The 23,934-nt window shown below is 39.9% G+C and overlaps 1 protein-coding gene across 3 annotated transcripts in view; it reads left to right on the top strand.

Moving 5' to 3' along the window:
• The first annotated feature begins 5,714 nt into the window (after nucleotides 1-5,714).
• The window catches only part of TEX10 (testis expressed 10), a 45,277-nt gene continuing 27,057 nt past the window's right edge, over nucleotides 5,715-23,934 (top strand). Inside the window, exons 1-7 of one of the 3 annotated variants that reach the window (XM_061132139.1) lie at nucleotides 5,715-5,894; nucleotides 9,450-9,638; nucleotides 11,072-11,311; nucleotides 11,600-11,784; nucleotides 12,171-12,414; nucleotides 15,802-15,914; nucleotides 23,236-23,474. In XM_061132139.1, the coding sequence (XP_060988122.1) occupies nucleotides 9,459-9,638; nucleotides 11,072-11,311; nucleotides 11,600-11,784; nucleotides 12,171-12,414; nucleotides 15,802-15,914; nucleotides 23,236-23,474 (1,201 nt within the window). In that variant the 5' untranslated portion in view covers nucleotides 5,715-5,894; nucleotides 9,450-9,458. Of the gene's footprint in view, nucleotides 5,895-9,449; nucleotides 9,639-11,071; nucleotides 11,785-12,170; nucleotides 12,415-15,801; nucleotides 15,915-23,235; nucleotides 23,475-23,934 lie in introns of all 3 variants that reach the window. The other 2 variants (XM_061132138.1, XM_061132140.1) reach the window with 2 other exon arrangements.

Below are 23,934 nucleotides of genomic sequence, written 5' to 3'. Positions count from 1 at the left end.
GGACTCTCTTGCCCTTTCGATGACCTCTAGATACAGGACTCTGCAAGCCCCATTTCTGTTTTGTCAGGTAGCTCCCTGCTGGGCGCTCAGTGACAAGCACAAGAGTGAAACCAGAAAGATCCAGAAGGAAGAGACTTGCTTACTCGCATTTGTCCTGCATTCCTGTCAACATCACTGCAGTGTTTGGTCTTCACCCAGTGGTAACTAGCTTCAGAATAGCATCCCAATTTTCAGTTTTCCCCATACTTGAAAAGCAGCCCCATCACACCACCTCAGAGATACCAGTGCTAACTGGTACCGGCTATGGCACCATGCCCCCATCTGTGGGTCTGACCTCCAGCTCACCGGGCTCCATGTCCATCCTTGTAAACTTTAATAATCCCCTCTCTGCCACTCTTCCCCCATCTCTTGGCGTGGTAACTGTTTCCTGCGGTTATTCTCCTAGTATATCTCAGATTCTCTTTCTGCCTTTTAATTTCTTTAGTACTTGGTTAACAGTTCTTTATATTAAATTCTCTCTCTTAAAATAACTAACATGATTTTTGTTCCCTGATTGGACCCTGAATGATGCTGTTGAATTTTTAAATCTTTTCTTTTGGATTTTTTGCATGTCATGGCATGCTTTTGTTGTTAGGAATTTCCAGAGGCCAATCCCACTTCCCTCCACCCCTTAAAAAGCTCATCAGTTGTCCTAACAGCAATCATTATCTAACCCCTCCTTTTCTACTGATTTTGTTTAAAGTATTTTTGATATATAGACCTTAAAAATGTTTACGTCAAACTTATCAATGGTTTTTTTTTTTTTTTTTTGGTCACATTTTTCCTTTGCTTTTATGCTTTGAGAAGTCCTTTCCACCTAGAGATCAGAAAAAATATCATGTATTTTTTCTTTCTGCGCTATTGTTGCCTCCGTTTTTGAGCTTTTAAAAAGTTGAGAACCACTATAGGAATGTATTTTACTCTGTCAATGAATATACATATACAGGTTTATATAAAACTGAAACAAAAATTATATCACAAAACCATGTGTGAGGTGGAGGATTTTCCTACTCACAGAATATCCTTCACATTTCTCAGCTCCTATACAGTTAATGGCAATCTGAATTCTGGCCAAAGGGATGTCATCAGAAATACTATGTGCAACCTCCAAGAAGTATCCTTAAATGGAGGGACCATGTCCTTCTTGTTCCTTTACCTCAACTTGCTGACTGAAATGTGAGTGTGATGGCTGGAGCTAAAACAGCCATCCTGAACCATGAGGTGACCTTGAGTCTGATGAAACAAGAAAAGTGGCCTGAGTGTTTGAGGGATTGCTGGTAAAGAGCCACCTGAAGACTGGACTGCCTACATCTTGACTTTAATGCCAGGAATTAGCAACTATGCTTTAATGTGAAAAAGCAGATTGTCATCTTATGTTTTACTCTTACTTCTATGAAGCTTAATTCTCACAAATACGTCTTCTGTAGAGTTTATGCCAATTTATGTTTCCACCAACAACGTATGAGAGTGCTGCTTCTCTACAGGGTCAACAACAGATGTGGTGTCAAAATTTGGATTTGGGGACTTCCATGGTGGCTCATTGGTAAAGAATCCAGCTGCCAGTACAGGAGACACGTGTTCAATCCCAGATCTGGGAAGATCCCACATGCCACAAAGCAATTCAGTCTGTGCACCACAACTATCGAGCCTGTGCTCAGAGCTGGGGAGCCGCAACTACTGAGCCCATGTGCTATAGCTACTGAAGCCCACCTGACCTAGAAGCTGTGTTCTGCAACAAGAGACTAAGTTCTAAGTAAGTTCAGTTGCTTAGTCACGTGCCGACTCCGTGACCCCATGGACTGCAGCACGCCAGACTTCCCTCTCCATCACCAACTCCTGGAGTTTGCCCAAACTCATGTCCATTGAGTCGGTGATGCCATCCAACTATCTCATCCTCTGTCGTCCCCTTCTCCTCCTGCCTTCAATCTTTTCCAGCATCAGGGTCTTTTCAAATGAATCATTTCTTTGAATTAGGTGGAGCTTCAGCTTTAGCATCAGTCCTTCCAATGAATATTCAGGACTGATTTCCTTTAGGATTGACTGGTTTGATCTCCTTGCAGTCCGAGGGACTTCAAGAGTCTTCTCCAATACCACAGTTCAAAAATGTCAATTCTTCAATGCTCAGCTTTCTTTATGGTCCAACTCACACATCCATACATGACCACTGGAAAAACCATAGCTTTGACTAGACAGACCTTTGTTGACAAAGTAATGTCTCTGCTTTTTAATATGCTGTCTAGGTTGGTCATAGCTTTTCTTCCATGGAGTAAGAATCTTTTAATTTCATGGAGGCAGTCACCATCTGCAGTGATTTTGGAGCTGAAGAAAAGAAAGTCTGTCACTGTTTCCATTGTTTTCCCATCTATTTGTCAGGAAGTGATGGGACCGGATACCATGATCTTAGTTTTTTGAATGTTGAGTTTTAAGCCAGCAAGAGAAGCCACGGCAATGAGAAGCCCACATACTGCAACTAGAGAGTAACCTCTGCTTACCACAACTAAAGAAAAGCCCACCCAGCAACGAAGACCCAGGGCAGACAAAAATTTTTTTTAATTAATTTTAAAAGAAGTTTGGATTTTGATAAGTTTAAAAGTGAGGGGAAAAAAATCTTACTTTTAACTTATATTTCTCTTTTTGTGAATTAGGCTGAATATCTTTTATGTAAGGATGATATTTACTTCTTTTTCTGTACACTGGCTGAAAAATAAATATTTTTATATTGAGTACTTGATTTTTCCCCCCTTTCCAGGAATTCTTTGTATATTAGGAAAATTAATCATTTACCTGTGATATGAGTTGCAATTTTTTTTTCAGAATTTGTCTTCTGATTTCTTTCTCTCTCTTTTTCTTTCTTTTTTTTTTTTTTTTTTGGTCATAAAGAGGATTTCTAAAGGTTTTGGGGAAAGCCTGTAATCAAATTTTAAAAGCTTTCCCCTGGTATTTAAGTTTTAAGTTCTAGAAGAAATCCAAAGTTGTAAAATGATACACTCGTTTGTTTGCTGGGACTTTCATGGATTTGTTTTTTAAATTTACATCTTTGAATGTAATACATGAAATATGAGCCCAACTTTATGTTTTATTAAGTGGCTGGCTCCCTATTGTGCAAACTGATTATCTTTATACCATTGATATGAGGTGTTATCTTTATAATGTACATATAAATTTTTTTAGTTTATAAATTCTCATGTTTATTTGGTTCTATTTCTAGATTTTGTATTTTGCCCCACTGGTTTGTCTATTCATATGCAAAAACTATGTTTGATTCACTGAGGTTTTATATTTCCATATCCAATAAAGTTGGTCCTCCTCATTGCTTTCCTTTTAAAAAAATTTGTTGGCTATCCTTACTTGTTTAATTTTTTGTATACAAATTTTAATCAGTTTGTGTAGGTCTAGAAAAAAACCCTGGTGACATATTTATTGAGATCTCATTCAACTTACCAATTAATTTAAGGACAACTGGTATATTTATGAAGTTAAATATTCTAAGCAAATTTTTTATTCAGTTCTAGGTGTTTTATAGGTTTTGATTGCTATTGCAAAAGGTGCCTCCTTTTCTATCCTGTTATCTAATTGGTTATTATTAGTGTATGTGAAGTCTATTGATTTCTGAGTGTTAATTTTATACTGCCTCACCTTTTTTAATTCTCTTACTGTTTTTAGCAGCCTTTCAGTTGGTATTTTTTAGGCATACAATTATATTTAGAAATGTAGACAATTTTACTTCTTCATTTTCAATTCTTGTGTCTCAGACAGATTTTGCAGTGTCAGTGGTTGTATTCCTGGCTCCTGAGTGTTTTCCCTCCTTCCTTTTATCCAAGCCTGGACTGGCAACCTTTCTCGTTTTTCTGTGCTAGTCAATATTCTGTGAATAAATTCCTTTTAATCTAAAGTCAGAACTGGTTCCTTTATCTAAGAAACTTGACTAAAAGTTTTCATTTTGCACAAACACTGTCCAATGACACATCATCAACAGGAATATCTGTTGCCAGGTATTGAAGGCTTGCTGTATGCCAGGCAGTGTACTGTCATTTGCATATGATGTATTGATTAATTCCTAGAGAATGCACTTTTCTAGTCCTTGGTCATTGTAGCAAATTTGAACTCGTCCTTTTCACATTTCTTCAGAGCATCTCTGGTAGACCTGAAATGTAAGAGCCAGGTTAATATGTTTACGCTTTTATTATTTGTCTTGACATTATAAAAGCTTCCCTGGTGGCTCAGGTCATAAAGAATCTGCCTGCAATGCAAGAGACCGGGTGCAATCCCTGGGTTGGGAAGATCCCCTGGAGAAGGGAATCGCTTACCCAGTCCAGTATTTGTGCCTGGAGAATTCTGTGGACAGAGTAGCCTGGCAGGCTACAGTCCATGGGGTCACAATTAGCTGGACACAACTGAGCAATTAACATGACATTATAAAATCAAGTTTATTAGATTAATAGAGCTTCCTTTTTTTTTTTTTTTTTTAAGCAGTGGTACACTATTTCCAAAGCAAATATTAACTGGAAGCCCAGTATACAGAACAGAGAAGATGCAAAGTTTAGGTAGATGTTGTGGTAATAGGTTAGAATTTTGTGATGCTTCTGAGCATAGACAAAGCAAAGATGTTCAGAAATATAAGCCATTTCTGGAAACAGATTTTGCTGACTGTTAAAGGTTGAATCGTATCCCTCTGAAAAGACACGTAAAAGTCCTAACCTCCACTACCTCAGGTGACTTCGTTTGGAAATAAGAGTCTTCACAGAGGTAATCAAGTTAAAATGAGGTCATTAGGGTACGCCGTAAATGACGTGTGTCCTTATAAACAGGGTATTTGGACACAGACACACAGGAAAGGAAGACAATGTGAAGACAGAGATAATGCCATCTACAAGCGAAGAAACACGGAAAGCTTAAGCTTGGAGACAGGCATGGACCAGATTCTTCCACTGAGCTCCCAGACATCACGGCTCTTAGTCCCCATCCCGCAAACTGAGGCTCACTCCTCACCCGCTTTACCAAGTCTTATAACCTGGTAAAATGTAGAAACAAATGTAAACCAAGTCCTAAAGTCCGTATCTGGGGCTCCATGCCTCCTGCAAATCTTTGGCAAGCCTATCTTTCAAAGACGCCTTGTCTTTGCTTTCCCACTTCCTTTCTAGGCATTCAAATTTCTCTCTTAAATTCTCTGGGCCCACTTGATTTCAGTCGCAGGAACCCTATCTTGTGCTGAGAAACTAAATATTAGAGAAATTCCTCAACTAAGACTTTCGGACTCCAGTTGCTAGGTGTGTTTTGCCCTGTTGCCACCTAATTCTTAATTGCTCCATCCAGATTAAAGTTCCCAGGAATTCTAGGGTTCTTGCAGTCCCAAACTTTTCCCCTGTCTCAATTCAGTTCAATTTATACTCTTATGTGAATGTGGCTCCAGGTCTGAAGAACAGTGCTCTACCAGGGAGGGAAGACGCCAGCCCTCAACTAGCTGTGACCAGGGCGACACCCCCTAAATGGGACGCACGCAGGGCCAAGCTTCGCCCTTGGAGCCTGCGCTCTAGGATCTCGGATGCCCGGAGCGCGGGAAGCTTCCGGCGCGCGCCCCCGCCTCCTAGGGGCGGGGCCTGCCGCTCCCGCTCCTGCGCCCGCCTCCCCGGCTGCGCGCGGCTGCGGGCCGCGGTCACGTGAGCGCGGCGCGGCGGAGGAGGGGCCCTGATTTCCGGGCGGCGGAAGGAGACACGGCCGCGTGAGGACGAGGCGATTTGAAAACACACTCCGGGAGCGGGAGGCTGAGTCCGGTGGCGCCCGCCGTTGCCCACTGGGCTCCTCCGCGCACGTTCTTCCCCTCTGCCTCCGCGCCCGGGTCCCAGCCGGGCCCGCAGGTGAGCGGCCGCCGCCGGCCGGCCGGGCCCTCCCGGGGCGCGGGACGGCGCGCGGGGCCGTTGCCCCTCGGTCCGCGGCCAGTCTGCGTCCCCCGGGGCCCGGGTCGTGGCGCTCTGGCGGAGCGGGGCCTGCGTGCGGAGAGGGGCCGCGCGGGGGCGGGGCGCCCGCGGGCATTTGAAGCGTTTCAAGTGACTGGGCGGGTTCGCGCCGTTTCGCCTCTAGGAGACTTTTAGGCCGGTGTGCGTTAATTGGGCCCGGCTTCCTGGACTGTGGTCCGGACCGCCGTCCCCGGTGGGGAAGGAAGGATAGTTTCTTGAAAACCACGGGGTCTTCACTTCTGGGGTGCGAGACCGAAGTCTGGGGGTGAGGATGCGCAGTCGTCTCGTACTCTCCCCTCGCAGTCCAGGTGTGGAGTGACCAGCCGAGCAGGTTCGGACCGTCGGCCGTCTCGAGTGGTCCTGGGCTGGGGTGTCTGTTCTTTGGAGTGTCAGGTGTCTCCGATTGGCCCCTAGGTAGAGTTTGGAGGAACTCGTGAGCGTCAAAGGGTTGGAGAGGATATTACCAAAGGCCGCGTACAATGTGACTTCTTGACTTTTTTTTTTTTTTCCCCCTTGGCGGGTGGAAAGAAGTTGGAAATTAGGGGAGGGTAATGAGGTGGCAGACAAACTAGCTGAAATTCTGTTCGGTCGACATCCTGATAGACTAGACTGTCCCATTTGTTGAAATTAGAAAGCCCGTAGTTGGGAGCCCATGAAATTCAACTTGAAAACTTTTGAGGCTCACCTGTTTGAAGTGATGTGAGAGCTCTGTCCCTGAGGCTGGTGTTCCTACCATCCATTCGATATCAGCTACTGTAAAAGTGACTTGTGTTAGTTTCTGAGTCCTATCCGACTCTGTGACCCCATGGACTCTAGCGTACGCTGTCCAAGGGATTTTCCAGACAAGAATACTGGAGTGGGTGGCCATTTCCTTCTCCAGGGATCTTCCTGACCCAGGGGTCGAACCGGGTCTCCTGCTTTGCAGGCAGATTTACTCTCTGAGCTACCAGAGAAGCCGTTTGGTTTGCTGTATTATGAAAATCTTGATTTTAAGCGAAAATAACAGTTGCTGTGGAACTTTGAGTTCCTAGTATAAAAATGTTCCCTGTGTACCGTAATAATAATCTTAATAGCTTGAAAAGTCAAGGAGGGGCGGTCAGGCCTGTTAGCTTTCCTAACTGAGGGAGAACAGTGATTAATACTAAGTGGTGGGTAATGCTTGTACAAGCTTGACTGTGTGTTGGACCCTGATCAGCTAGTTATTGGCTAAAGATAGCACAGAGAATTAGGGGGTGGAAGGTTAATTGATTCGATTTTTCTGAATACCTTGTTCTGCTTGTTTTCATCTCTGGTACTAGATAGTAACTGTAGCAAAGCCTTCAAACTGTGCTTGCTTAATTCAGAGAGGCCAGTTGATTATTAAGGCCTTTTCTGTAGTTTTTACTTCCTCATATTTTAGACCAGAATAGCTAGAGGTGTGGGTGGGCTGAAAATTTGGTATTGAGATAAATGGAATAAGGCAAGCAGTTTTGCCACTTTTCCCCAATTCTCACCAGGATTGCAGTATATATAACATAAAGCTGGTTTTGAGGAGTTCAGTCTTATTTAAGACTCCCTCTCCATGTCCTTAGTAAAGGACTGACACATCTTTAAAATGGTTTTAGCATCACCTTCCTTGCATGGTCTTGTGAGAACTGAATGCTTTTGTACATCTACTATTATGTTTGGTATGTACTGGTCATGAGACTAAGAAAATATACATGTTTGTGCTTATAGCATACCTGTTTACCGTGCCAGGCACAGTTCTGAGTATTTTACACATGAGCTCATTTGCTCCTCATTCATCTTACCTAGTAACAACTGTATGAGGTGAGCATTATTATTAGCCCAGTTTTGTAGATAAAAACTGAGACACGGTGATTTAACTTCAGCTATGAAGTGCAGGAGTCTGGATGAGAACTAGTTGCTCTCTTGTATCTGCTGTTAACCTGTGTAGCCAAACCCTAGGTGATAGGACTCTAATGTGTTAAAACCTTGTAACCATGTGAATTTGAATGCAATGTCATAGGTGATTGACTTCTGGATTCCTGAAACTTCAAGTTTCTGGTCTTGCACCAGTCATTTTATTAATCTTAAAATAATGCAAACCTTCATTTTGCTCAAATTTCTTGAACTCCCGCATGTAGCATTGTGACTTAAAAAAAGTAGCTAGGCATAGGATAATTATGATAGATCAGGGGAAGTTTTATATATTCTAGAGACACCTACTCCGATGGGTATACAGTGCAAGGTAGGGTTCATTGTTTCTGTGTGGAAAAGGCTTCATGAAGGGCTGAGCTAGTTCCAGGTATAGAAGGCTATTTTTTTAGATAGAGGTTAGTTGATGGGAAGATAAAGCTGTTGAGGAAGGTAGGAAGGATCGCTGATCTTCAGACCCAGGTGTTTTTACTGTAAGCAAGTAAGAGGAGCAGCTGAAAGCTTGTGAGCCTTGATCAGATCTGTGTTTAGAAAGAGCCCTCTGGTGATCACCAAATGGACCATAAGGTGGACACTGGTCACAAGGCAGGGATACTGGTGGGGAAAGTTGAACAGTCTTGGGTTGAACTCAAGAATTTAAGCAGGGGCCTGGGAGTGGGTAGAAGGCACAGATCAGAGGTTTTGTGTTTAAGGGGGATAATCTGTGTGTGAATTGAAAGAATGTGATGTAGAAAGAGAAGTGCAGGACCACGGGGTTCCACCTGAGTGATTTACTATCATGGCGGCCTAGCCAGTCTTTGTTCCTTAGCCCTCTGTTACGCTGTATTTCCTGTTCTCTTGCTTTTTTCCCTCCTTTTTTTGTTTCCGGTTTATATGTAGTCTGAACTTTTCCTGGTGTTCAGAATGCTAGTACTTTCATTTTTGCCTATACCAAGCTTATCCCCATTCTTCATCTTTACTGTTTTCCTTGCTTAGGAAATGCCCAGTGACTGTCCTTGCATATCTGAATCGTCCCCATTTTCAAGGCACCCAGTTTAGGTTCATGAAATTTTTCCTAGCTATTACAGGCTGCATTCAATAATAACATTGGTTTAGTCTTTGTTTTCCTAGAGTTTCTTGGGGGTTTCTGGGGGCCAGGAGCTTCCCAGTAGGTGAAAGGTATACCTGTAGCAACTCTGCTACCTCCCTCTTGTCCTATGAAGACAAGAAAATTTCGTAAGTTTTTTTTCCTTTTTAATTGAAGTATAAATACATTAATTGAAGTATACACAAGTTTTCTACTTAGCACATTGCTCTACCCAAGATTCCTATTTAGAACATTGCTTGACAGAAGATTCCATAGCCAACAATATCTTGAGTAAACTGAGTTTTTTGTTTTTTACTTCATAAAGGTATTTTCCATTTAATATCTTGATGCATTGGCATGGTTATTGTTGATCTTGACATGTTAGAGTAAAGGTTAGAAAATACCTTCTTTATTCTTTTATAATTTATCTTTGGTCTGTATTCATTGTTTTTAAATTAATTCTTTCATCATAGTACTCAAGAATGACCAAAAAAAGAAAACGCCAAGATGATTTTCAGAAAGTAAAACTAAAAGTTGGTAAGAAGAAGCCCAGGTCAGAAAATGCTACCCTTACAAACTTTAAAACGAAGACTATACATCTTCCTGAACAGCTCAAAGAGGATGTAACACTTCCAACAAACAATAGAAAACTTAACATAAAGGTAAATCATGAACTTTTTTTTGATAAGATAGGATTTTCCTTGAAGTCATCTAGAATGGTGCACTTTTATGGAAAGTTGTTTTAACTCTTGGGTTTATTAATGGCTGAAGATTGGAGTTTATCTGTTTTTCAGAGGTGATGCTGCTGCTACAGCTGTCCCACTTCCTCCAGAAAGACTTGCTCAGCTAAAGTCAAAGTGATTTCTCCCTTGTATATTCATGTGATAATTTAATATGTCATCTGGAAGTAACTTTGATATCTTTTTGATGTGTCAAGTTTTTGATGTGACAGATCTTCAGCTGTTTTTGTAGCTCATTAAGATAGGACCCTGTCTTACCCATTTTTGAACCTTTACAATGCATAGCTATTCCAGATTCATAGTAAATGTGTGAAATTAATTGAAATTTGAGCAGTAGTTTTGCTTAAAAATGTAACAGCTTTATTGAAATGTAATTTGCACATAATAAAATTTATTATTTAAAGTGGACAATTCAGTGGTGTTTAATATATTTACATTGTTAGGCTGCTATCACAGTAATCTAGTTTTAAAACATTTTTGTCACTTTAGAAAGAAACCTTATACCTATTAGAAGTTGCTCACCGTTTCTTCCCCCCACTAGACAGCCACTAAGCTATCAGTAAAGATTTGCTTGTTCTAGACTCTTCATATAAATGGAGTCATATGAAATGTGGTCTGTTGTTACTGGTCTTTCACTTAGCATGTTTTTGAGGTTCATCCATGTTACAGCACATATCAGAACAATACTTCATACCTCTGTATTGTCAGATTGTATTCCAGTGCAGAGCTACGTCGTAGTTTTTACTCAACAGTTCATGGGCATTTGCTTACTCCCACTTTGTGACTCTTATGAATAATGCTGTTAGAAACATTTGTGAACAAATCTTTGTGAAGATACACGTTTTCTAGTTTTGGTTTCTAGTCTCTGCAGGTTAAATAATATCAAAAAGATATTTGAAGTTGTGGTTTCTTTACAGATTATATAAATTATTCTACAAATAAAATTGCCATATGTTACACTCTGAATAAAATACACAGACACCATGAAAGACCACTTAAAATAGGCAGAAAATGGTGTAAATATGTATATGGTACATAGTAGGTCTTTAAGTGGTGATGATGATTGCTGTCAGTTTAAACGATAGTGTGCCTAATCCTGTGTAATTTCAAAACGAGAAAATACTGACCGAAAGTTATATAGAAGCCAAAGCTATGTTAAAGCTAAAACTGTTTCTGATCTTAACAAAAGCTACATTTTTCTCAAAGGGACACTTGAAAAATACCTTCTGAAGCAGCCCTGGACACCCACTGAAGTGTCAGTTTATTAGCATAGTTTCAGTTAGCACTGTTTATTTGAAAATGATGTGATGTGTGTGTATATGTGTATACCTAAAACCTGTATTTTTAATTTATAGGATTTGCTGTCACAGATGCATCACTACAATGCTGGGGTTAAACAAAGTGCTCTTCTTGGACTTAAAGACCTTTTGTCTCAGTACCCATATATAATTGACGCACACCTTTCACACATACTAAGTGAAGTGACTGCTGTGTTTACAGATAAAGACGCTATTGTACGGTCAGCAGCAGTCCAACTTCTTCACTCCCTGGCCCCCAAAATACGAGCTGAACAAATTTCTCCATTTTTTCCCTTGGTAAGTGCCCATCTCTCTAGTGCCATGACTCACATTACTGAAGGAATTCAGGAGGACTCTTTAAAAGTTTTGGACATTCTGCTGGAACAGTACCCAGCTCTGATTACTGACCGTAGCAGTATATTGCTTAAGAATTTTGTAGAACTTATTTCTCATCAGCAGCCGTCCAAAGGACTGGTAAATAGAGACAGATCCCAGTCCTGGATACTTTCTGTAAATCCTAATCGGAGACTCACTTCTCAGCAGTGGAGGCTGAAAGTCTTAGTGAGACTCAGTAAATTCCTTCAGGCCCTGACAGATGGATCCAGTAGGTTGAGAGAAAGTGAAGGACTTCAGGAACAAAAAGAAAATCCCCATGCCACTAGCAACTCCATTTTTATCAACTGGAAGGAACATGCCAACGACCAGCAGCACATCCAGGTTTATGAAAATGGGGGTTCACAGCCAAATGTCAGTTCACAGTTCAGGCTACGGTAAGAAGGATTTCAGTTATGTCCACACTCAGTTTTCCGATATTGAATTATAACTGCTGACCATTGATGGCTATATGGTGGGAGACATGCAGTTGTCTTCCATAGTTTCATATAGTTACTCATAATTTGATTTTATTTACTGATGGGAGGAGTCATTTCAAAGTATATTAATTTACTCATTTCTAGCAAAGCCTAATGGAAACTAAAAATTGATAGTCTTTTGGCTTTGTCATCTTAGAATTCTGTTTTTCTTGCTAGTGTTGATCAATGTAATTATCAATTCATGGTGCTTCATTTTGCTGGTACTTGGTATATTTAAGATTTAAATTAAGCAAGGAGTAATATTTTTTAATTAAAAATTTTTCATTCTTACCTTTCCTTACTAGGTATCTGGTTGGAGGACTAGGCACTGTGGATGAAGGCCTGTCGTCTACTGAAAACTTGAAAGGATTTATTGAGATAATAATTCCATTGCTAATTGAGTGCTGGATTGAAGCTGTGCCTCCACATCTAGTGGCTTCTGTTGGAAATGGTATAGAACGAGAACCTCTGCAGGTTATGCAGCAAGTTCTTAATATTATTTCCCTTTTGTGGAAACTCTCTAAACAGCATGATGAAACTCATAAATTGGTGAGAACTACTGGGTTATTTTCTGAGTAATGCCTTTTGTTGTAACTGGACAGGTTAGAAATCAGTGTATTACTACTAACTGGTTATGCATTTTCTGAAAAATTCCCAAGATTTAACTATAAACTTCTAACATTTGCTCAAAACTGCAAATTGAAATAATTATATGAGTTTATTATTTGTGTGTTTTAGTTTTTAAGTGAAATGTATAACAAGGTGCTTGATTTCTTTTTTTATTAGCTATATGATAATGTTACGTTGTATTATTTATGGCAGATTATGTGGGAACATTCTAGTGTCTGGAGACCTCTTGCATGATTTAAAAAGTTGGTTATTAAGTAGTCTCTTCCAGTTTGGGCCACGTTACAGAGTTTATGCCAAGAAATGGACGAAACTGAAGGTCTCATATCTAACCCTGAGTTGTTTTTAAACTACTGTGTTTCAGGGAAGAAACTGTATGTAAATTTGCTTGGTGTATGCTTTTTTGTTTTTTTCTTGATAAAGGATATAAATTGGAAAACATTTCTTAAAGTTAACCTTTACTGTAGGCAAGCTGCAGTTGCAGGTATGGTGCAAATTCAAATAGAAATAGTATTTAAAAGCATCCATTGGCAGAGTTCTCTAATTTACCATGGCAGATTTGAACTATAATAACTGAATAAGGTAAATCTGTTACTTTGCAGACAAGGTATAGATATGTGTGTAACACCAGATGACATTAAAATGCCTGTTAGTTTATTTTTCATTACCATTTCTGCTGTTAGCTCCTCTTTCTCATTCACCTTAGTTATAGCTTAGTACTTAAGGTATTGAGTGGTCAAAGTTCAAACTTTAGGAGGAATGAAATGGCATTCCTTGGTCTTAAATTCTAATTATGCACCACAGGCTGAATTGTAGCTCTTTTCTCTCAGAAAATGTGTAGGTTTTCTGTTGATAAATTGGCATCTGTATTAGGGTGCAACCTTAGGGTAACTGACTGCTTACTTTTTAAGTTTTGCTAAATGCACATAGTGTGTTTGTATTTTGCTGCATAATTGAGAAGTTTCATTTTTGTCCAAGTATTTTTTTTAAAAAGCTTTTTAGGAATTTGAAATCTTTCATCTGTGGAAAGAAATCTCAAGTTAACATTAAATCTTATTTGCAGTGGTTGAGTACTCAGATCCTGACTGAGATGGTTTATTTGTAATACACTCTTTGTATCCTTAGGATCCTTAATTTAAAATATACTGTATTTAATATTTTTAAAACACACAGTGTTTTAAAATACAATGTAACATTAACTTTTTAATTAACTTCAGTTTTTGGAGTCCTGTATTATTAACTTTAGGTCAGTAGTGTAATTTTATACACTATAGAGATTTTGTTGTGTCCTAGCTTTGTATTTTAATGCTTGCTACTTTCAGTCTAAATGTTTCCTTATTGTTTCATTTTTACCATGAAGATCAGAATTTGTGAGAAAGAGTTAGATGCAAAGGTTAATTGAGCATCTATAAATTTGGCTGTTGAATTAAAATTCAGTTCCTCTGTAAACAGTGGTCACGTTTCAGATGCTCAGTAGCTTCAGGCGGCTGTGGCTACTGTATTGGACAGCACAGATACAGAAACAAAGTGGCTCTGTCACTGCAGAAGGGTCTTCTGAATAGCGCTGCTTTGCAGTGAGTTAGGTTCTGTCTAGACTCTGGGAATACAGAGATAAACATGACTGACAAGGCAAACACTTAGCTCCTGGTGGGGTTGAGAGATGGCAAACAAATAGCTGATGTCCATCATGTCATCATTAGGAAGAAAGATGAAAGTGGGTAAGAGAGAAGATGTAATGAAACAGTGTGCGGGGAGGGACCTGTTAACTAGGTGGTCAGGAAATGCCTTCTTAGCATTTGCATGTCAGTGAATGAAGAGAAGGAGCAAGTCTTGTGAAGACCTGTAGGAAGACCCTTCTAGGCACAGGGAACAGCAAGTGCAAAACCCTGAAGTGAGAACAGATTGGACATACTTGAGGAATGGCAGCAAGGCATGTGCAAGTGAGGTCCTGGGAGAATGGTGGGTGATGAGGGGGGACGTGACGGACAGTAGCCACATCATGTGGTACCTCGTGGTCTGTGGTAAAGACTTAGAATTTTAACCTGAGTGTGGTGAAAAGACATTGGAGGGTTTTGAGCAGAGGAGTGGCATGATCTAAATTATGTTTATTTAACTTTAATATGTCAGATTTACAAATAAACCAGTCAAAAACCCCCATGTCCTCATTCTCCAACTCTAGCAAAACTGGGGCCCAACTGAGATCATTGATCCCATGGATGACCTGTCCTTCCTTTATATACATTATCTCCTTTATCCTTCCCTGTAATATTGTGAAGTAGGATTTGTGTTTTAAAAGATCACCCTGGCTGCCGTGTGGAGAGTTAAGTGTAGGGGGGCAAGAGGAAAAGCATGAGGACCTTTGGGAGCCTGAGACAGCAGTCTTAAGTGAGAGGTGATGGTGGCTTGGAGTCGAACGGCAGCTGGTGGTTGAAGTGATGAGAAGCAGCTGGATTCTGGTGAAACCAGCAGGGATGCTGGTGTATGTAGTTAAGAAAAGAGGAGCAGGGGTGATGCCTGTACTGTGGTCCAGATGATGGTGTGACTGCCCATAGGAGAGCTCAGTTTATTCATGTTAAGTTTAAGATGCCTGGTAGAAGTCCAGGAGGAGTTGTCAAGTACACATTTTTAGGTCAAGAAAAAGAGGAGAACCCAGTGAAGGTAACTAAGGAGATGTGCTGCAATAGCTAGCTATTGATTTATGGTCTGAGTTTGGCCTCCAGTTTTGTTAGAGCTTGAGCTAGCTATTGTAGCGTCTCATGTCCCATATCCCAAGCAACCCCTCAGCCATTGGCAGACTGGAATGATTGGTCCTCAGGATAGTAGGGAATCAGTGTTTCAGGTAGGAGAACATGATACTTTGAAGAATACTGCTGAAGAATTTAGACAAATACATTGATTTGTGAAGGTGTTAAATGCCTTTAACGAGCAATAGAATTTCTAGAGAATATAGTTACTCTTAAATGGAACACTAGGTAGAAGATTTTCTTGTATATTTTATAAATATTGTATTAGTAGTTTGAATTCAGAATTTTATTAAATCTTCCTTTCTCCCTTTTTTCTCCTTTTAAGTAGATGAAATGCATGTAAAAATGAAAGCACCAAAAAGAACTGTGGGTGAAAATTGGATGGCCTGACAGTTTATTCAGATTTTAAGATTTATTTACATATTATATCATTAGCAAAAGGTGTGTTATAAGGGTAAATTTGTAAGTGGATATTGACAAGTTGTTAAGTTTCTGCTGAAAGTCTTATTTGCTATTTTAAGTTATTGTTTCTTATAGATTTTCTAATCTGTGCTTATTTTACTAGGAGTCATGGCTTCGAAAGAATTACCTTATTGATTTCAAACACCATTTTATGAGTAATTTTCCATATGCCTTAAAAGAAATAACCAAGCAAAAAAGGAAAGAGACAAATAAAAGGTATTGCCACTCTCTCCCACTGTTTAACCTGACATTTTCAGAAAACAGCCTTACCCTGAACTTTGCACACTGCGGGTTGTTGTCATCTAGACTGTGGAGTAAAGATGAGCTGTACTATCTGATCTTAATCAAGTCGCTTTAAGCCCCAATTTTACTTCCAATTTTACTTAGCTTTTATTTTTATTTTCAATCTGTGAAGTGAATGTTTTGTGCTAAATGAGTGTCAGCTATCAAATTGTATAGATAAGAATTTAATAGAAATTTGCTGAGAGTGGATAGTTTGTTTGTGAGAGGCACTGTGTAATTACCGAATCTTTGAGAGCGTGGCATCACTAGTTTCTGCTCTCGTTTATATACACAAGGGAGCGTAATGTGACTGTTACCAGTATCCTGATGGAAGAGGGATAATTGGAGAAAAGCAGTTCTCTTTTTTAAAGTAAGTGGAAAGAACAAATTATGGATGAAGTTTCACTGGAAAAGTGTAAGCCTGGAAGTTATTTGAAATGTTTACCTGAAGTAAGAGCAGATAAACGTAAAAACAATTTACCCAATAAAATTTGACAAGCAGATACAGATACTCAAGGTGCATTTCCCCACATGAGCAAACGCTTGAACAGATTTTAAAGTCTGTCAGAAGGTTCTTAAATTTATCAAAAGGAAGAAACTACTTGGAGAATCAGTGAGGCTCTTTGGGCAGAGTTCCGAGGATATGCTCAGAAGTGATAGGTATGTTGTAGGCAGATAATTCATTCACTGAAGGTTTTCGGTCTCTCACTGTAAGTAAAGTATTATGAAAGATAATTAGATGTCCTAAGGTATATTCTTTGATCTCTTAAGTGATTCATAAATTGCAAAAATCAATACAAAATCTTAAAATTGATAAAAATGTGTGTCAGACTCTAGTCATGAGATGGAAATCATACCAGTGATTTTCACAGAGAATTTAATACAACCAGTTGCTAACTAGGTATTAAACTAGATATTTCCTAGCTTAATGGAAAATGGAAACTAGGCATTTCCACTTAATAGTGGAAAGACGAAAGGGAACAGCAAGGTCTTGTCGCTTGGTAGACTGGCCAGAAGCGACCACTGCCTCCTGACTGGAGAGCAGAGAGAAGAGGGCAAGTGGCTGGAAGGAGAGGCTGCAGCCCACACTCAGGACTCGAGGGCGGGGTTTGCCCTCAGCCGGGACTGATGTCTTTGGGACCAGGAGAGGGCCCAGTGGGGTAGGGGTGCAGGGCTCAGCGAAGGGGGTTCTGCTGGCTGGCGCTGGTGTTCTAGGGGCACGGGGATACTGGTTCTGTGTCAGGAAGGTACAGGCTGGAACCAGCTCTGGCTGCTAGAATGAGCTGCTGCTGACCTGAAGAGTGGTTGGGTCGCACTGGTGGCGAAAGGAAGCAAAAAGTAGGACTAGGAAGCAAGCAGAAAGTGCCGCATTTTCCTCCTCCAGCTTTCTGGTCTCAGGTACCCCTTTGCTTCCAGGTGGCTCAGTGGTGGAGAACCCTCCTGTCAGTGCAGGGACAGATTTCGATCCCTGGGTTGGTAAGATCTGCTGGAGAAGGAAATGGCTACCCATTCCAGTATTCTCGCCTAGGATATCCCATGGACAGAGGAGCCTGGCGGGCTGTAGTCCGCTGGGTTGCAGAAGAGTCTGACACAGCTTAGTGACTAAACAATGACAAGCACTTTATTGGCAGAGCCTAACAAGAAGCAAACTGAAAAGGAGAAAATGTGGCTCACCCCCAGGATCACAAAGGAAGAGCGTGGAAGGGTGGTTTTAAGGCTGAGAAACAAAAGCGCAATAACTTGCAGGAAGAAAAGTGAATCTACGTCTTTCACACAAGGCATATTTAAGTGTCATTAGAACTTTATAATCAAGAAATGCTATGGGAATTCATAGGAGAAGACAGATCCTGTTAGGATAAACAGACAAGGCAGTGTTGGAGAGTAGTGTTTTAACGTGAATGTGATTTTAGCAGGCAGAAGTGAAGTGGGGGATGATTGCAGTAATGGAAGGAGATATTATAGGGTATGAGAAAGCTATAAAGTTGCATAATGGAGAACATGGGACAGACCTGGATCAAATTGGTTTCTACTGATGACTGACTTTAATGCTGAAAGTCATTTTTTGTCTCTGACCCTCATTTCTCTTTCATCCTTGATCCTTTTGGCATTGAAGACTATTATTGGTTGGATCAAAACCATGTTTTAGGACCATTAATTTAGAGTTTCTGGAGTTGGAGGTGACAGAGAATCAAATAGGGAGATACTTTCTTGAGCAAGTAAGTTGTTAGGGTTTGTTTCCTCCAGATACAGTTTTCTTATTAACACAGAAGTTTTTAATCATGTGCGTGGATAAGGTTCAGAATATCCTTCAGTGCATGAATATAATTATATGTGTGTTTTATGTTGTCAAGTAAGAGGTTTCAGATGTAATTTTCATCAAAATGAGATTAAATAAAAGGATGCTTGGAATTTGGTAGACCATTAAATGTAAGGAAACTACTCAAGAGCATATGGGTGCACTGTCATTATTCACTTTATTGGACACTTAATATGTTGAAGGCACTTAGGAAAAAGAGTGTAGGTAATAAGAGTGTATCAGTGTAGTAAGGAGCTGGTCCTGCTCTTTCATGGGGGGCATAGGTCCTAGGGAGTGATTTGTGCCAAGATATAGAAGGTGGAAAAGGAATTAACGATGAAGAGCCTGAGGTGGTGAAATTGTGGAATTTTTAACAAAAGTAGATTGACAGTATTATCATAAATTTCCCCAGTGATTTGTTTTGAGGGTTCGCAGGCTGCTCTTGAACTTCCATAATAAGGAAGCGCGTTGAATATTTCGCAGATAGCCTTTGAAGGCCATCTACTAAATTCACAAAGTAAAGTTAGAGGACCCAATGTGGCCTAGGCCAGTGGTCTTCAATTTTGACCTGATGTCTAGATTTTTTAAATCTTGGGTTGAACTGTGGAGTTACAAAAGATATTATTTTCATTGTGGTAAGATGTCCATAGCATAAAATTTAGCATTTTAACCATTTTTAAAGTGTACTGATCGGTGGCATTAAGTAATTCACATTTTTCATGTTACCAGTCTGAAACTCAGTACACATTAAATAACAGCTTCCTATGCTCTTCTCCCTCCAGGTACTGGGAACTGCTATTGCACTTTTCCCCTTTGTTAATTTGACTGTTCTGGTACCACATATCAGTAGAAACTTAAAATATTGTTTTGTGTCTGGCTTAACTTCACTTAGCATGATATCTTTAAGGTTTATTCATGTTGTGGCACTACTAGCATTTCATTCCTTTTTTTTTTAATGGAGTTTATTTTTTAGAGCAATTTTAGATTCGTATTAAAATTGAACAGAAAGTATGGAGTCCTCATACACTACTCCTGCCCCCATGGATGCACAGCCTCCCTCACGTCAGCGTCCCACACCAGAGTTGTGTATCTGTTGTAAAATGCAGACCTCAGTGATACATCATTTACACTGGAGTCCTTGGTTTATGTGAGGGGTCACTCTTCTTGTTGTACAGTCTGAGTTTTGTGTAAAGTCGTAGTGTCATACGTGGCATTTCACTGTCCCAGAAGCACGTTGCCCTCCAAATACGCATTCTGCATCTGTGGATTCAGAAAGCCACAATCCATACACATGATGCACCATCTGCAGTCGGTTGGATATGTGGATGCAGAACGGTATGGAGGGCTAACAGTATTCTTCACCACCATGTATTCACAGTTTAAAAGAACATGCCAGTTTCACTTAAAATTGTTCTTAATTAAGTAAAAATTACTAATCTTATTAAGTCACAATCCTTGAAAACACGTATTTTTAATATTCTGTGTGGTGAAATGGGAAGTGTGCCTGAAGTATTTTGGCTGCATACCAAAGAATGATGGTTGTCTCGAGGAAATGCACTTGTCATTCTGTTTGTATTTTCTGCAGTGGACATGATTTTAATTTGAATGACTGACTATTCAGACTTGGGTATTTGTAGACATTTTCTCAGAAATGAAAAAAATAAGCCTATCAGTTTCAGGAAAATAGTGCCTGTGCTAGAGATAAAATTTGAACTTTCAAGCAAAAATTAATATTTTTGGAGAACTTGTATCCACCATCTGAGTTTTATCTGTATATTCTATTTTTTTGCTCTTCGTTTTTTTCACCTCTCTTCATTAGGCTTATTTAGAAGCTGCTAGAGGGTCTACACACACACACACACACACACACAAATACATATATATATACACATATATATATATAACAAAGGAGAATATATGTATTCTCCTTTATTTCCAAGGACTGTTTTAACAGAGCACAGTGCTTGGGCTTGGCAGTTTTCTTGTTTGAGCATACTGACCACAATGCTTCACCCTGTTGGTTCCCACTGCTGTTAGGAAGTCAGCTATGAGTCTGAACTGTTGCTACTTTATAAAAGTTACTTCCCTACCCACCCCCCCATCTCCCCCATAAGACTTTGCTCCTTGTCTTTTATTTTCTGCAGTTTGACAATGATGTATCCAGGTGTGGTTTTCTTTTTTATTGATTTTCCTTGGAATTCAGTGAGCTTCTTAAATCTGAGATCTTGAGTGAAGTGTCTAAACACATCTGAAAAATTCTCATCTTTAAAAAAAAAATTAATGCCATTTTTCTCCTTTCCTTTAAAGACTAATTGATTGTATTTAAGACCCACTTACTGAATTTTTTGTTTCTCTTTGTCTCATTCAAACATACATTTGTTGAATTTGTTTTGTTTTTATTTTTCAGTTCTAGAGTTTCTGTCCAGTTATTCCAGCACTGTTTGCGGAAAAGACTCTTGTTTCTCTTTTGGATTGCTTCTGCTCCTTTGTCTGAACTCATCGGTTGACTGTGCTTGTAGGCCTGTCTTGGGGCCTTTCCGTTGACCTATGTTTGTCTGTTCGTTCACCAGTACCGAGCTGTCTTGATTACTGTAGTACAGTAAGCCTTGAAATCGAGTGGTGTGAGTCCTCCAACATTGTTCCGCTTCGGTCTTGTGTTGGGTAGTCTAGTGTTTGCCTTTGTGTGTAAACTTCAGAAATCATTTTGTTGATAACTATAAAGTAACTGGCTGGGGTTTTGATTTGAATTGTGTTGAATCTATAGATCTAGTTGGGAAAAATTGTTGCGTTAACTACTGAGATGATGCATAACTGGGATTGTTTTATGTAAGAGCTCTTTTTACTTCCAGTTCACCCTTACTCTGGCAGGGAGCCCTTACGGGTTCAGCTTGAAGTAGGGATAATATACCAGAGTCCCTGTGTTTGTCTGGCTCTGGAGTTTGACTTTTCCCTGTGAGGCCTCTGAAAGGTTAGTTCCATTTTCCAGCCTTTTCGTTGGAATTGGCAGCAGCTCTTGGAACCTGAGTGCTGTGATCTTGCTTTATTTTGGGGACCCAGCAATTGTTCATCATCTTGTTACCTCTTGAATGCTTTTGAGTTGTTAAAAACTATTTCATCCAGCTTTTAAAGTTATTTTCAGGAACGGAATCAGTTCTAATTTCCTCCTCTATCATTGCTGAAAATGAGTTTCCCCAGTTTCCTGTCTCCCTCATAGAATTGGTGGTCAGTGTATTTAGACTTTAAAATTTTGTGTAAATTCTTGGAGGAGCAGGATGAATTCTCCCAACTTTTGAATGTCTGTTGCTACCTTCCAGACAGTAATAGGTAAGTAGATCTTCAAAAGCTCTCCCTGTGGTGAAGAAATTGTGCAGTTGAGTTTTTGTGTGGTCCGGTTAGTATAAAATGTGCCTTGGTTTTGGGCACTGAACAGTTGGGCAAGGAACCTACCAGTAGTTTTGGGTTTGTAGTATAGATCGCTACTCATCTGTCCCAGTTTTCATTCATTCTCTCTCCGTGATAGAATTCCCAGTTTTCTGCTGGGCTGTGCTGTGCCTACTCACTCACTCAGGTCCCGACTCTCTGCGACCCCATCACTGTAGCGCACCAGGCTCCTCTGTCCATGGGGATTCTCCAGGCAAGAATACTGGAGTGAGTTGCCATGCCCTTCTCCAGGGGATCTTCCCAACCCAGGGATGGAACCCAGGGCTCCCACATTGCGGCCATATTCTTTACCAACTGAGGCACCAGGGAAACCCAAGAATACTGAAGTGGGTGGCCTATCCCTTCTCCAGGGGATCTTCCCAACCCAGGAATCGAACTGGGGTCTCCAGCATTGCAGGCGGATTCTTCACCAGCTCAGCTAAAAGCTCACATACATGTATGCATTTAAGCAGACTTCAAATCCAGCTAATTTTTATTCTTGCTATACATCCCCTCTCTCCTAGTCTGTACCAGCATTGTTTCTTGCGCTTGTCACGTCTTGCCTGTATTGCTCAAGTAGACGTACAACTACTTCTTTGTTCAGAGTCTTATAACTGATTTTTTCTTTTTCATCAGCAGAAATGAAAGAACTTTTCAACTATGTTACTCCTGTGCTTGCGGAATTGATTTTAGTGTCCTTAGTTTTCAACTCTTTGTGATCTGGTCCCATTTGTCATTCCTAACCCTACATTTGATACCCTAATAACACCAAATATTAAAAATTTCCCTCCCCTTGTATTTGTGGTTCCTTACGACTGTGTCCTTTCTCATGCCTAATCCAGGGTTAACTTTCTTTTAAAATAAGTTAGTTTCAGGTATTTTTTTAGTTTAATCAACTTTACATGTTTGTGAACATGAAAATAAGTAGGCTCTGCTGTTGAATGCAGTGTAGCCTGAAATCTGCACTGTGTTTATATAGTGTTTATATATCTAGTGGTTTATATCCTAAGTTGCAAATTTTGTTTTTGTAAAGATAATCTGTTAGAAAAAGTGATTTTAATTTGTGAGTCATAAAATTAAATTGTTTCAGAATCGGGCTTATTTAGACCAGTCTCCTGTTTCACACATAAGGAAATTGTGGTCAGGAGGAATTAGTGATTCTGTTAAGTCAAAATTAGTTAGAAGCAGAATCAAGGTCTGTCGTGAGTTTCATCCTAATATAAATATCTGCTTAACGAAAATCTTCAAGTGTGTTGAAGTTTTCAAGTGTTCTTATCCCCGCAGTACATCTAGGATTACCACGCCATGTTTCAAGGGCCTGTAGTTCTTGTGTGAATAGCAACTTGGGTAATGAACTGAGCAGTATGCATTCTTAATTTATGCCTTAACAACTCTGATTCTGTAATGAATGGTTTGCTTACAGTTGCTTTAATATACCTACCTTCTTGGCAGTTCATTCTGGGAGGAATAGTTAAGTGTTTAAGTGAAGCAGGCATGGTAGATACAACACTTAACAGTTATGTGTGTCTTTGTTTTTAGCATCAAGCATTGCACGATTCTCTCGAATAATGTAGATCACCTTTTACTGAATTTAACACTGTCTGATATCATGGTCTCCCTGGCAAATGCCTCAACTTTGCAGAAGGATTCCAGTTGGATAGAAAGGATAAGGAAATTTGTAACAGAAGCCCTTGAAGATGGTTCTAGGCTAAACAGTAAGCAGCTGAACAGATTGCTTGGCGTCTCCTGGAGGTTAATGCAGATACAGTCAAACAGAGGTGGGTGTCAATGCTCTGTCCTTACTTAAGAGAGGGGCTCTTATGCATACTATTAATATTGAGAGTCTAACTTTGAGTTCATAACTGTCAAACATTTCACATAGTCATTTACGTTCAAGCCATAAAAGGTAGCCAGCATAATCATGAAGGAATGTCTACTTGAACCCTGATGGCTGAGAACACCCTCTTTTCAATGGGTAGATCCACTTTGAAGCTGATAGGTTTTCTACTAGATTACATAGTTGGAGTGAAAAGAGGTAAGTTTTATTAAGAGGAAATGACACTGAGCCTAAAGATGAAGAAATACTCTTTTTCTGATCTAATTTGACTAGAAATTGGTGGATCCTTATCTCTTTACCTTTCTTGTAACTTGAAGTTATGTTGCATTAAGTCAGTTTTTAGTGTGACTTACTAATTCTTTTCATTCAAGCAGAACTTTGCTGTTTGGTTCCTGGCTTAT

The sequence above is a fragment of the Dama dama genome, chromosome 29, assembly GCF_033118175.1.
Source record: "Dama dama isolate Ldn47 chromosome 29, ASM3311817v1, whole genome shotgun sequence".
NCBI lineage: Eukaryota > Metazoa > Chordata > Mammalia > Artiodactyla > Cervidae > Dama > Dama dama.
Note: the sequence above shows the minus strand (reverse complement) of the source record. Positions and strands in the feature narration are given on the sequence as shown.